Here is a 12,520-nt window from a genome sequence, read left to right as displayed (position 1 = left end):
AACGGTACTGAGTGTGTTTATTGAGGGCCTGACCTGCAACGGCAGTGTAAGAGCATTGCCCAACATTTGAAACACTCGGTCTCCAGAAAGCAGATCAAACCGGTTATCTCAAACTGCATCCGCACACTTAACACATGCTCATTTAACTTTTGCCTGACATTCCACTTCTGCAACTCAGGGTCTTTTAGAAAGTTTTACGTGGGAGGCCAAAATTCTGGAAGACGCTTTTGCCTCAGCTTCAATAAAAACAGCATAAAATGCCCTGTGAGGGTGAGAACTCCACAGGGAACTTCTAGCAGTGCAGCTGCTGTGGCCACCTCCCCCTCAACCTCCTCATCAGAACCTGCGAGGATGTGACTGTATTCCTGCTCCCCATCTCAGAGCACAGCTTACAATACTGCCCCTTGTCCTAAGCGCTTAAGCATTACGCCAGGGTTAGTGATAAATGTTAGCACATATTGAACAAACCAAAGCATGTGTATACCTCTACTCCTCATAAACTTGCTTTGCAGAGCCAACCTGAAAGAATGAATTCAGCAATTCAGTTATTCTAGTAAAACCGCGATGTATTTTTTTTCCCAACAGATGCTGTCAGAAAGACACTGGTTTGGCAACGTGACTGGCTTCTTACCACTGCTGGGAAAGCTGACATCAAGATAAAACCAGCCTTCACTTCCCCATGCTGGACCTCTCTCCTAACAGACTGTGGCAAAAGGAAATGCTTAAACACTCCAGCATCACCTTTAAGGGCTGACGCTAAAAGCGGAGTTTGGATATTTACCAGAAACATGCAAACTACTGTTGAAAAGGAACAGAAAGGCCGGGCGCGGTGGCTCACACCTGTAATCCCAGCACTTTGGGAGGCCGAGGTGGGTGGATCACTTGAGGTCAGGAGTTTAAGACCAGGTTGGCCAACATGGTGAAACCCCATCTGTACCAAAAATCCAAAATATTAGCTGGGCGTGGTGGCAAGCATCTGTAATCCCAGCTACTCGGGAGGCTGAGGCAGGAGAATCGCTTGAACCAGGGAGGCGGAGGTTGCAGTGAGCCAAGATCATACCACTGCACTCCAGAGCCTGGGTGACAGAGCAAGACTCCGTCTTAAAAACAAAACAAAAAAAAAAAGAAGAAAAGGAATGGAAAGAGCTGGTGATCATCATTTCTAGATAAGAACTGTACACTTCTAGACAACACAAACCTTAACACACAACAGGCATGCATTACAAATTTAATGAACCACAAATTCAAATTCAGCTGGTGTTGACTGAGTGCTAGGCACGTATTTGAATTCTTTTGAGGCCAGGTGATGTTACAACGCTCCTAAGTGGCAGAGATGAAGTCTAAATTCTGACTCTGCACTGCCTTTTCCACTACATCACAATGGCCCTATGGAATTCGGTCTATTCAAGGAGGGCAGCAGAAGCGGTAAACGTCACCCACGCTTTGAATACCTGGGCAACAAGGTAACTACACATGTTCCCGAGGTCATAGCCAGGCAGTAGGTTGGCAAGCAGTGTGTGTCTGTTTCACTTAGAGGAAAAGAGTACGAAGCAAAACCATTTTAATCCTGTGCATTTTGTCATGTACCATAAAATACAGTAAAAGCAAAAAGAATCTATAAACTTATGGTATTCTTTCTCCTTCCCACTTAATACCACTCTCTGTAATTATTTCTGAAAGGACATAATGCATTTCAGGATACAATTTATCTGAGAAGTGAAACATGAAACGACGACGCTGGACAGCAGCACACACAACAGAATGCTTCTTGATTCCTACTGAGACCAATTATCAGGGCAGCATATTTTCCTCTCAGTGTGTGGGGAGTCACACATGTTCATTTTCAAAAACAAAGGGAGACTATGCCTGGAGACCACTGATGCCTTTCTTAAGGACGAGGGAATGCATACACGAAAAAGGCTTCAAGCACATTCTGCCCCCACTAAAAACAACTGAAAATATAATAGGAACATTTTGGTTAAGAAAAAAAAACAAAAACCAAAAAAATACCATCATCTGTGTTAAACCCTCAATCTAACTTTCTATCCAGAATTTATCCAGGTCACCAGATAAACTGACAACCACTGAGGTGTTATAACCAGAAATAAAAACTGTGCTGGTTGAAAGGAAACTACAACAAAGAAAGATGCTAAGCCAATAGTTACACTGTCTTGTAATGTCAGGGTTTGTGGAGCTGAGTACAACTTTCCTTTTGAGCAAAACATGAAACAAGCAGATTGTTTCTGGAGATTGGAAAAGATGAAGGGCCCTTTGAAGTGCAAATGGCAACGAAGCCTTTAATTAAAACTATCCCTTAATATTAAAACAACAAAAATTTGCCTATCGGATTGGCCAAATTTGAAAAGAATGCAAATACTCAGTGTGGCAAGAGTGTGTGGAAATGGGGCACCCTTGTATGCTATATTGTTGGTGGGAATACAAATATTTTCAGTGTCTGAAAAGCAATTTAGAAAATCAATTATCAAAATAATTTCACACAAATATCAAATAGAATAGTATAATAAACCTCATGTATCCATAACTCAGCTCAGCAATTATCAATTCATGGCCAATCAACATCTTTTTTTTTAAGAGACAAAATGTCTGTCTACAGTGCAGAGTGGCTTAATCACAGCTCACTGCAGCCTCAACCTCCCAGGCTCAAGTGATCTTCCCACCTCAGCCTCCCGAGTAGCTGACATTACGTGCCACCATGGCTGGCTAATTTTTTTAGTTTTTGTAGAGACAGGGGTCTTCACTATGTGGCCTAGGCTGGTCTTTAACTCCTGGGCTCAAGTGGTCCTCCTGTCTCGGCGATCCCAAAGTGCTGGGATTATAGATGTGATTCACCACGCCTGGCCAATTCATGGCCAATCTTATTTCAACTAATCTCCTACCTTCTTCCTCCCTCACTGGGAGAAGCAAAACCAAGACATTATACGTTTTCATCTGTAAATAGTTGAGTACAATGAAATGACTTTTAGATTGCATATCTTATCATACCTAAAAAATTTAAATTAGTCTTTTTTTTTTTTTTTTTTGAGATGGAGTCCCACTCTTATCGCCCAGGCTGGAGTGTAATGGCACGATCTCAGCTCACTGCAACCTCCGCCTCCCAGGTTCAAGCGATTCTCCTGCCTCATCCTCCTGAGTAGCTAGGATTACAGGTGCCCACCACCACACCCAACTAATTTTTGTATTTTTTGTTGCGATGGAGTTTCACTGTGTTGGCCAGGCTGGTCTCAAACTCCTGACCTCAGGTGAACCACCCACCTTGGCTTCCCAAAGTGCTAGGATTACAGGCATGATCCACTGCACCCGGCCGTCATTTCCGTGTTTTTTATTTTTTTTTTTAGACAGAGTCTTGCTCTGTTGCCAGGATGGTGTACAGTGGTGTGATCTCGGCTCACTGAAACCTCCAACTCCCTGGTTCAAGCGATTCTCCTGCCTCAGCCTCCCGAGTGGCTGGGATTACAGGCATGCGCCACCACACCCAGCTAATTTTTATATTTTTAGTAGAGAGAGGGTTTCACCATGTTGGCCAGGATGGTCTCGATCTCCTGACCTTGTGATCCGCCCGCCTCGGCCTCCCAAAATGTTGGGATTACAGGTGTGAGCCACCGCACCCGGCCCCGGCCGTCATTTCTTGACACTATAAAATATCAACTTAGTGTTATGATTTCCCCAATTGCCTCATATATTTTTTTACAGTTGGCTTGTTCAAATCAGGATCCAAACAAGGTCCACATATTGCATCTGACTGATACGCCTCTGAAGTCTCCTTTAATAGGTACGTTCCCCTTCCTCTTCTTTTCCCTTGCAATTTATTTGGAAAAGAAACTAAACCATTTGTCCTAGGGAATCTCCCACAGGCTGGGTTTTGCTGACTGCATTCATGTGTATCTTTTAATTTGTTCCATTTTGTCTACCATGCTTGAATCTAGACACTCAATCTGGTACTTGAATCTAGACACTCAATCAGATTCCAGTTTGATTTTTGGGGAAGAATAGTTCATATGTGATATAATGCAATAGGAGGTATACAATACCAGGAGGCATATCATGAACGGCTGTCTCTCTGTTGGTGATAGTATCACTCGGATCTATCCATTATACCATTCCTCATCAGCTTTTTCCTGATGGTTTCAGGCTACCATTGATAATCATTGCCTAGGTCCGTATGTCATTAGCGGCTGCAAAATGGTGATATTCTAAGTCAATCATCCCCTCTTTATTTATTAGTAGCAATGCTTCTATAAAGAAATTTCCCTCATCAAGTAATTGGTTACCTGAGTACCTTCAAGGAGAAACACAAGATTCTTTTCCTCCATTTGCCAGTTTTTACAATAATATGGTAAATTCTAGCATCCTCAAAAAGTGACCGATCCAGTAAGTTATTTCTTTTAGTATCACTATGAACTTGTGGACTTTACGCATATTTAGGTACTTTAATCTATTGTAGATGTTATCCTTTTTTAGAGGTCAATTTGACCCATTTTGGCCCCTTCAAGTTCTTGCCATAGGAAACCAGAAGTTTTTAATAGCAACCCTGCAGTCTAAGAAGACAAGATGCTCCAAGTTCATAGGTACATTCTCTGCCCCAGAGCTAGAATCTGTCATTTCTCCAAAAAGCCCTAATTCCTTTTGCTGGTGAATCGTATTTAAGAGACCACATCGCAGCATTTAGGATACTCACTGCTGCTGGGTTGATCATCATGTCTAAACTACTTCAATGGCCAGAACTAGAAAACACGTTTTTGTGGTTTTTTTTGCTTTTTTTGTTTTTTGTTTTGTTTTGTTTTTGAGACAGTCTCTCTCTGTCACCCAGGCTGAATTACAGTGGTGTGATGTCAGCTCACTGCAACCTCTACCTCCTGGGTTCAAGCGATTCTCCTGCCTCAGCCTCCCAAGTAGCTGGGACTACAGGCATGAGCCACAATGCCTAGCTAATTTTTGTATTTTTAGTAGAGACGGGGTTTCGCCATATTAGCCAGGGTGGTCTCGAACTCCTAACCTCAGGTGATTCACCTGCCTCGGCTTCCCAACATGCTGGGATTATGGGCATAAGCCACCACGCCCAGATTGTTTTTTATTTTTTTGAGACAGAGTCTTGCTCTGTCACCCAGGCTGGAGTACAGTAGCACAACCTCAGCTCAATGCAACCTCCACCTCCCAGGTTCAAGTGATTCTACAGAGTCGGCCTCCAGAGTAGCTGGGATTACAGGCATGAGCCACTACACCCAGGTAATTTTTGTATTTCTTGTAGAGACAGGGTTTTGCCATGTTGCCCAGGCTGGTCTCGAACTCCTGGCCTCAAGTGATCTGCCTGCCTCAGCCTCCCAAAGTGTTGGGATTACAGGCGCCTGGCCAGAAAACACGTTTTTTAAGAGAAAACATCTTACAAGTCCATATTCATATTCCAATTCAAATTTAGAATTCTGGGTTTTTATTTCATTGGTTTGGTTTTTATATTTGTATCTTCTTCCACTTTTACAAAAAGCTTGGTTCTTAACTTAAAATACAAATATCTTCTGTCTCTACCTTTTCTCTTTGGGGTATTTATCCTAAGGAAATAATCTGATATGATATCCATGACAGCATTCTTTATAGTAGCAAAAAAAATAAAAAATAAAAAAAATCTACATGTAAAATAATAAATGAAGTATATAATAGTATATCCATATATGTATATAAAATCCATTGCTTGCTTGATGGAATCAATAAGTATTTACAGAAATGAGGTTGGTTTGGGTCAAGAATATACCTAGTTATTACAAAAAAATTATTAAAATAAATAACAATTCTCATTTAAGTTCAAAGACCCCACTACATCGCCGTTCACTGCCAATCATGAATGAATTTAACCCCAACTTATATAACAAAGGCTCCTAACAACCCTCTCTATATTTCAGATGATATTAATACAACTAGTGTTCATTTTTCTAAATTTTAAAATAGAAGCATACAAATCTTCTACCAAGAAATAAAAAAGCAGAAAGTGCTTCTCTTTTAAATTTTAATTTAATTTTTTTTTTTTTTTGAGATGGAGTCTTGCTCTGTCACCCAGGCTGGAGTGTAGTGACACAATCTTGGCTCACTGCAACCTCCACTTCCCAGGTTGAAGTGATTCTTGTGCCTCAGCCTTCCAAGTAAGTGGGATTACAGGCACCCACCACCACGCCTGGCTAAGTTTTTTGTATTTTTAGTAGAAACGGGGTTTCACCATGTTGGCCAGGCTGGTCTTGAACTCCTGACCTCAAGTGATCCGCCCACCTCAGCCTCCGAAAGTGCTGGGATTACACGTGTGAGCCACCACGCCTGGCCAGAAAGTGCTTCTTAATGAGAATAATTTAATTATTAATCAGTCGTGGCACTCAGTAATACAAACAAATTACAGGCACACTAACTGACATGGAAGTAAACCTGTTCGGTTTTTGTTTATTTATTTCTTGAGACAGGGTCTTACTCTGCCACCCAGGCTGGAGTGCAGTAGTGCAATCAAAGCTCACTGTAGCCTTGAACTTCTGGGTTTAAGGGATCCTTCCACCTTAGCCTCCCAAGTAGCTGGAACCACAGGTGTGCACCACCACACCTGGCTAATTTTTAAATTTTTTGCAGAGATCGGGTCTCGCTATATTGCCCAGTCTGGTCTCAAACGATTCTCCCACCTCAGCCTCCCAAAGTGCTGGGATTATAGGCATGAGCCTCTGTGCCCAGCTGCTCCCACACCTTCTTTATCACTTTCACATTCTTGCAGAAAATAAGGAGGAAGTCATCAAAGCCAAGTAGGATATATCAGGAATGAAGGTAATGGGAAAGAAATGTTTTAAAAGAAAACCAAGAAGAACTCAACTTTTTAGAAGCTGGCACGAGGAAAATTGGAACCAAATTTATATGTAATTTAAGCAAGAATTTTTTTTCAGTATTTAAAAATAGAGCAAGTACAAAAGCTATATCAATTTCCAAAAAAAAGAGACACTTTTAAACCTCATGATTATTCTTTGGTACTTGAACAAATACTCTGTTTATATGCTTATTTTAAAAAATTTATCTGACAAATCACTTTCTATTACCAGATTATTCCAGTATATACTTACTGAAATATGTTAATATTATGTTACGTTTTGCTTTGTTTTCATTAAAGGAGCTGGAGAACATTCTCAGTATGTAAGAAACAAACATCCAGAGATGGTGCAGTGCAAAGGGATGGGGGCATTCCAGGCACAGTGGCATTCACAGTGTTATCCCCAAACAAGAAAAAGGCAATTGGTTACCTGCTGAGCTGTAGCATCCTGTTGGACATAAGCTACCTGGCCGGGGTCTGTAAACAGAGTCTAAACAAACAAACAAACAAAAAATTATCAGTAGCTCTTTGGATAGCCTGCCTACACAGAAAAATTATCCTACGGCTAAGCACTAATTTTTAGAAAAGTTAACTCCCATTTCAGCTAGTAATAATCTTTCATTAATACAGAAAATAAAGATAGTAATCTTAAATTTAGCTAAAGCCTTTCATTCACATGGCTCCAAAGAGATTGTATAAGCTAACCATCCCAATGGCTAACATACTTCACAATTTTACTGCTAAGCAAAGCCTCTCTTGGGACTGAATGTCACAGTTAATTAAAAAGGCATCTCATGAAAACAAAAGAGACAGGACATGAACAAGGGTTCACAGGTTCACACATAACACTGCTCACAGGAGTAGACTTGTGATTAAATGAAAATGGATGGAGATAGACAGGCATCCAGAAGAGGATTACATACCCAAGGATTACAGCTATTTCAAATGTAAGTGCATGTTTATTATCAGAAGAGAAGTAGAAGGAAAATAAATTGAACTTAATGTTCCATGAGTTCTTTTCTGGACAGTCAGTAAAGTCATAATTAAAAAAAAATTAATCATCATAAACTAAGTTGGCTCATAATGCAGCAAAGCTAACTAGAGAAAATTCTTCGAAACTATTGTAGCCAGGGCACCACAGTTAATATCTCTAATCCAGAAAAATGTCAAAATGTCCTTTCTTCTAAAGTTTTTAAAAATCTGGCTGGGCGTGGTGACTCACACCTGTAATCACAGCACTTTGGGAGGACAAGGCAGGCGGATCACCTGAGGTCAGGAGTTCGAGACCAGCCTGGCCAACATGGCAAAACCCCATCTCTACTAAAAATACAAAAATTAGCTGGTTGTGGTGGTGGGTGCCTGTAATCCCAGTTGCTCGGGAGGCTGAGACAGGAAAATCACTTGAACCCAAGAGGTAGAGGTTGCAGTGAGCTGAGATTGCGCCACTGCACACCAGCCTAGGAGACAGAGCAAGACTCTGTCTCAAAAAAAATAAAAAATAAGTAAGTAAAATAAAAATTATCCAAATTCAGACATTTAGTGACATTGTAATAAACTAAAAGTTGGTCACAGGACATTCTTACATAAACTAATCTTATTTTAATATAGGCAGGGGTATTCCAAAAGTACCACTAAGTCTTCAGTGATTTCATACTTACGTAGATTTGAAAGGCACTGATTAGGCAGGCCTCATTTCTTTTTGGGAGTGGTCTGAGCCTCTTTATTAAATATCAAACGAGGGCAAATTTTTATTACCAAGATGCTACTAAAACAGTATGCAATTTAGATGTTAAAGATATACATTTCAAAGTACTTTATACATTGTAAAGTGCTAACAATGTAAATTAACATTTATATGTTGGGGGATATTGGTGTCACTCATTTGGAAGCTATACTGCAAGTTACTGGCAAAAAAATAAAATAAAAGCAGCTATAATTGTACAGATTTTACCAGTAAACATCTTTGCTTCTAGTACAGCCTTGCAAATCAGTAAGTTATTAAGAAGTGGTAGCTAATAAGCTTAGCAGGACACTTTCTTACACATTGAGCTGACATAATCTGTATGTTTTCACAGAGCCATTTTTGGCCTGGTTCTTGATACTTAGGAATAATAACAAATTCATAACCTAGTCAACTGGAGAGAAGAGCTATATACGAACCCATACTCTAACTCCTTATTGCATTTAGTGTCGAGAAATAAATCACATCTTCCTCTGCCAAGTTGGTTACAAGCTCCTTGAGAGCACAGATCGTTTTTTTTTTTGAGACAGAGTTTTGCTCTGTCACCCAGGCTGGAGTGCAGTGGCGCGATCTCGGCTCACTGCAACCTCTGCCTCCCAGGTTCAAGCAATTCTCTGCCTCAGCCTCCTGAGTAGCTGGGATTACAGGTGCCCACCACCACGCCCGGCTACTTTTTTATATTTTTAGTAGAGACAGGGTTTCACCATCTTGGCCAGGCTGGTCTTGAACTCCTGACCTCGTGATCCACCTGCCTCGGCCTCCCAAAGTGCTGGGATTACAGGCGTGAGCCACCGCGCCTGGCTGAGAGCACAAATCTTATCTGAATACGTTCTGCATCACCAGTACCTAGCACAATGACTGACAGAAAGTAAACACAAGTAATTGGTTAATTAGTTAATTAACAAATTATAAACAGATAATCCTTCACATGCCTGTGCGGCTTCCACCGGGTGGATGTACACCAGCGTGTGCTCTGGACCATCCACTGATGTGTAGGAGGCACCATCTGCCGTGTACACCACCTGCTGGGGTGGGCGAACCTGGTCATCGGTATAGACGATCTGAGCCACTGTTCCGGTGTCTGGAACAAAGTGCACCTGGCATAAAAAGGAGACAAGGACAAAGAACAAAATCAGTCTCAGGAAGGTAAGTGATCAACAAGCACACCTGGGTTTCTCAAATATCCCCAAAGACAGGAGAATGGGGATGGATACACCTTCGTCTACACCGAGGTGGTGACTAGGGAAGGATCCAAGGACCTTGTCATTGATTTACTGCTAAATGTTAGGCAACCGACTTAAATTCCCCTTTGCCTCAAATGTCCAATGCCGATAACTCTTTTGGGGGGTAATAAGGGCGTGGTTAATTGATCCTGGAAACGACACTGAAGATTCCTGCTTGACAACACTACCAGAATAAAACATACAAATTACTCTGTGGTGTGAAAAAATGAGTCAAGACTCAAAAGCCAATTGCTGTCAACACATCATAAGAATTCTATTTTATAACTAATAGTGTCTTTCAGCAGACACATTAAAATAAGGTCACTTTTGGCCAGGCGTGGTGGCTTGCACCTGTAATCCCAGCACTTTGGGAAGCCGAGGCGGGTGGATTACCTGAGGTCAGGAGTTCAGGACCAGCCTGGCCAACATGGTGAAACCCCGTCTCTACTAAAAAAATACAAAAATTAGCCAGGCATGGTGGGGGGGCGCCTGTAATCCCAGCTACTCAGGAGGCTGAGAAAGGAGAATTGCTTGAACCTGGGAGGCAGAGGTTGCAATGAGCCAAGATCGTGCCATTGCACTCCAGCCTGGGCAAGAAGAGTGAAACTCCATCTCAAAAATAACATAACATAACATAACATAACATAACATAACATAACATAAGGTCACTTTCTTTCCTGCAAGTTGTTTCATACACAAAGGACATACTGGAGGCATATCAGTAAATGCTTGCTGAATCAATGAATGGAATAGAACTCTTCCTTGCCAGGTAGGTGAAGACACAGAAAATTCTAATGAAGTACTTTTAAGGGGTTCTGGACAACTATTTCAGCTGTCACCAGGGTAAATAATTTTCTCCCAAGGCCTAAAGAACTAAAGCAGAAATCGAGTTTTGTAAAACATTTTCTGAGTGGTCAGCTTTAGAGGACTGAATTCTTGAAGGCCTGAGCTTGGCACATGGCCTGATGCGTGATATTGAAGGTCTGGAAGCAGATGGCCCAAGCACACATTTGGGAGAGAAATAATGTATGTGTTGCTGTCGAAGTCAGGCACTCTTAGGGTGGAAGCCTTGCTCTTATGCTGCCTTGGCTTTGGACCTAACTTTTTTATGTCAGTTTTCTCTAGTGAAGGATAGTAGATCCCAAAGATAATATAAACTAATTTAATCCCCAGAAGGAAACCTAAGAGACAAAATGTAATCAAACACCACAGAAATACAACAAACTTCCACCTCTACACTAAATGATTAGTCTGGCTTCTACATAAATTTGATTTGTCTGGGAAGATAAAGTTTGTCTATTGGAAAAATTAGGCTCATATCTGAGCAGCCTTAATTGCTATAAGACAATTTTGTGACTTTAGATTTGTTCATTAACATCAAAGCCTTGAACTAGTTTCAGTGCTTAAGAAGGGAAAACATGTTTCCTCCAGACAAGCTATCCAAGCTTTTCTGCTTGGTCTTCATCACTCATTAAATCAGAATTCCCAGCTGACGGAACAAACAGTTGGGAGGAAGGAGTGGCACAGGGACCCTGACCTTGGCTATCTACTATCTGGTTACCCACAGACAGGGCCCTGGTCATGCAGTGTCACAACCAGATTTTCTTTTGTTTTGCTTTTTAATGAACTACAATTTTGTTTATAAATAAAATATACCAAAATACATAGCTGCATGGAAGTGACCTCAAAATGATTTCCAGGAGAAACAAAACAGAATTCTCATATACTCTGCTGAAAACATCGGTGGAACTTTTTTAAGCAATCAGACTAAGACTTTATTTATTTTTATTTTTAGAGACAGGGTCTCATTCTGTCACCCAGGCTAGAGTGTATTGGTGCAGTCATGGTTCACTGCAGCCTCTACCTCCTGGAGACATGACTGCGCCACTACAGACAGGCATGCACCACCAAGTCCAGCTAATTTTATTTTTTTTTTTGTAGAGTCAGGGCCTCACTTTGTTGCCCAGGCTGGTCTTAAACTCCTGGACTGGATCGATCCTCCTGCCTTGGCCTCCCAAACTGCTGGGAAAGGCATGAACCACCATATCTGGCCCATACTGAGACTTTTTAATCATACCAGATGACCAATTTTATTTATTGTATATTTATTATATTGCTTAAATTAAATAGAATCTGCAGACTTAAATATTTCAGTGTAACTTCTTGATTTTGATACTAGTACTATGGTTATGTTAATTCAATGAAACATTACATGTGTATGTTTACCACAATGTTTAAAAATTAAGTTTTACACTTTGGTCACATACAAAACATGGCTCCATATGACTGATAATCATCCCAAAATTCAATTCCATATCAAAAATGCAGAGATTTGCCTTCGCTAAGAGCAGTCAAAATAACATGTGGTTGGTTCTAGCAGCAATCTGAAAGGCAAAGATCATTGATGACAGCAGCATTTGATCAAGTGACTAACCTCTACAGTGGCGGACTCATAATGGAACAACTTTCACTTAGAGGTTTACGTTCTGAATTTAAAAAGAAAAGAAAAGGCCACTCACTTTATAGACATACCTGCACTCATTACACACAAAGGACCAAACTCCTATGGATAACATAAAAGAAAAACTATAGTTTAAGGTTTTCAGCACCAACAGCATAAAAAAAGCAGGGTAGTAAAACAGATTATGACAGTAAATTGCAGACAAGGCGGAGAAGCCTATAGGTGGTGGTCTAGCTCTCCTAACTCATAGT

At 40.9% G+C, this 12,520-nt stretch overlaps 1 protein-coding gene across 2 annotated transcripts in view; it reads right to left on the bottom strand.

The window, feature by feature from the left end:
* PRDM10 (PR/SET domain 10) overlaps positions 1-12,520 on the bottom strand; it is a 102,848-nt gene that overhangs the window by 52,117 nt on the left and 38,211 nt on the right. Inside the window, exons 3-4 of one of the 2 annotated variants that reach the window (XM_030794575.1) lie at positions 9,518-9,682; positions 7,275-7,334 (exon numbers count right to left, since the gene is read on the bottom strand). In XM_030794575.1, the coding sequence (XP_030650435.1) occupies positions 7,275-7,334; positions 9,518-9,682 (225 nt within the window). Of the gene's footprint in view, positions 1-7,274; positions 7,410-9,517; positions 9,683-12,520 lie in introns of those variants that run through there. The other variant, XM_030794574.1, reaches the window with a different exon arrangement.

The sequence above is a fragment of the Nomascus leucogenys genome, chromosome 15 (genome assembly GCF_006542625.1).
Source record: "Nomascus leucogenys isolate Asia chromosome 15, Asia_NLE_v1, whole genome shotgun sequence".
Taxonomy (NCBI): Eukaryota; Metazoa; Chordata; class Mammalia; order Primates; family Hylobatidae; genus Nomascus; species Nomascus leucogenys.
This window is presented reverse-complemented; position numbering and strand designations above follow the sequence as displayed.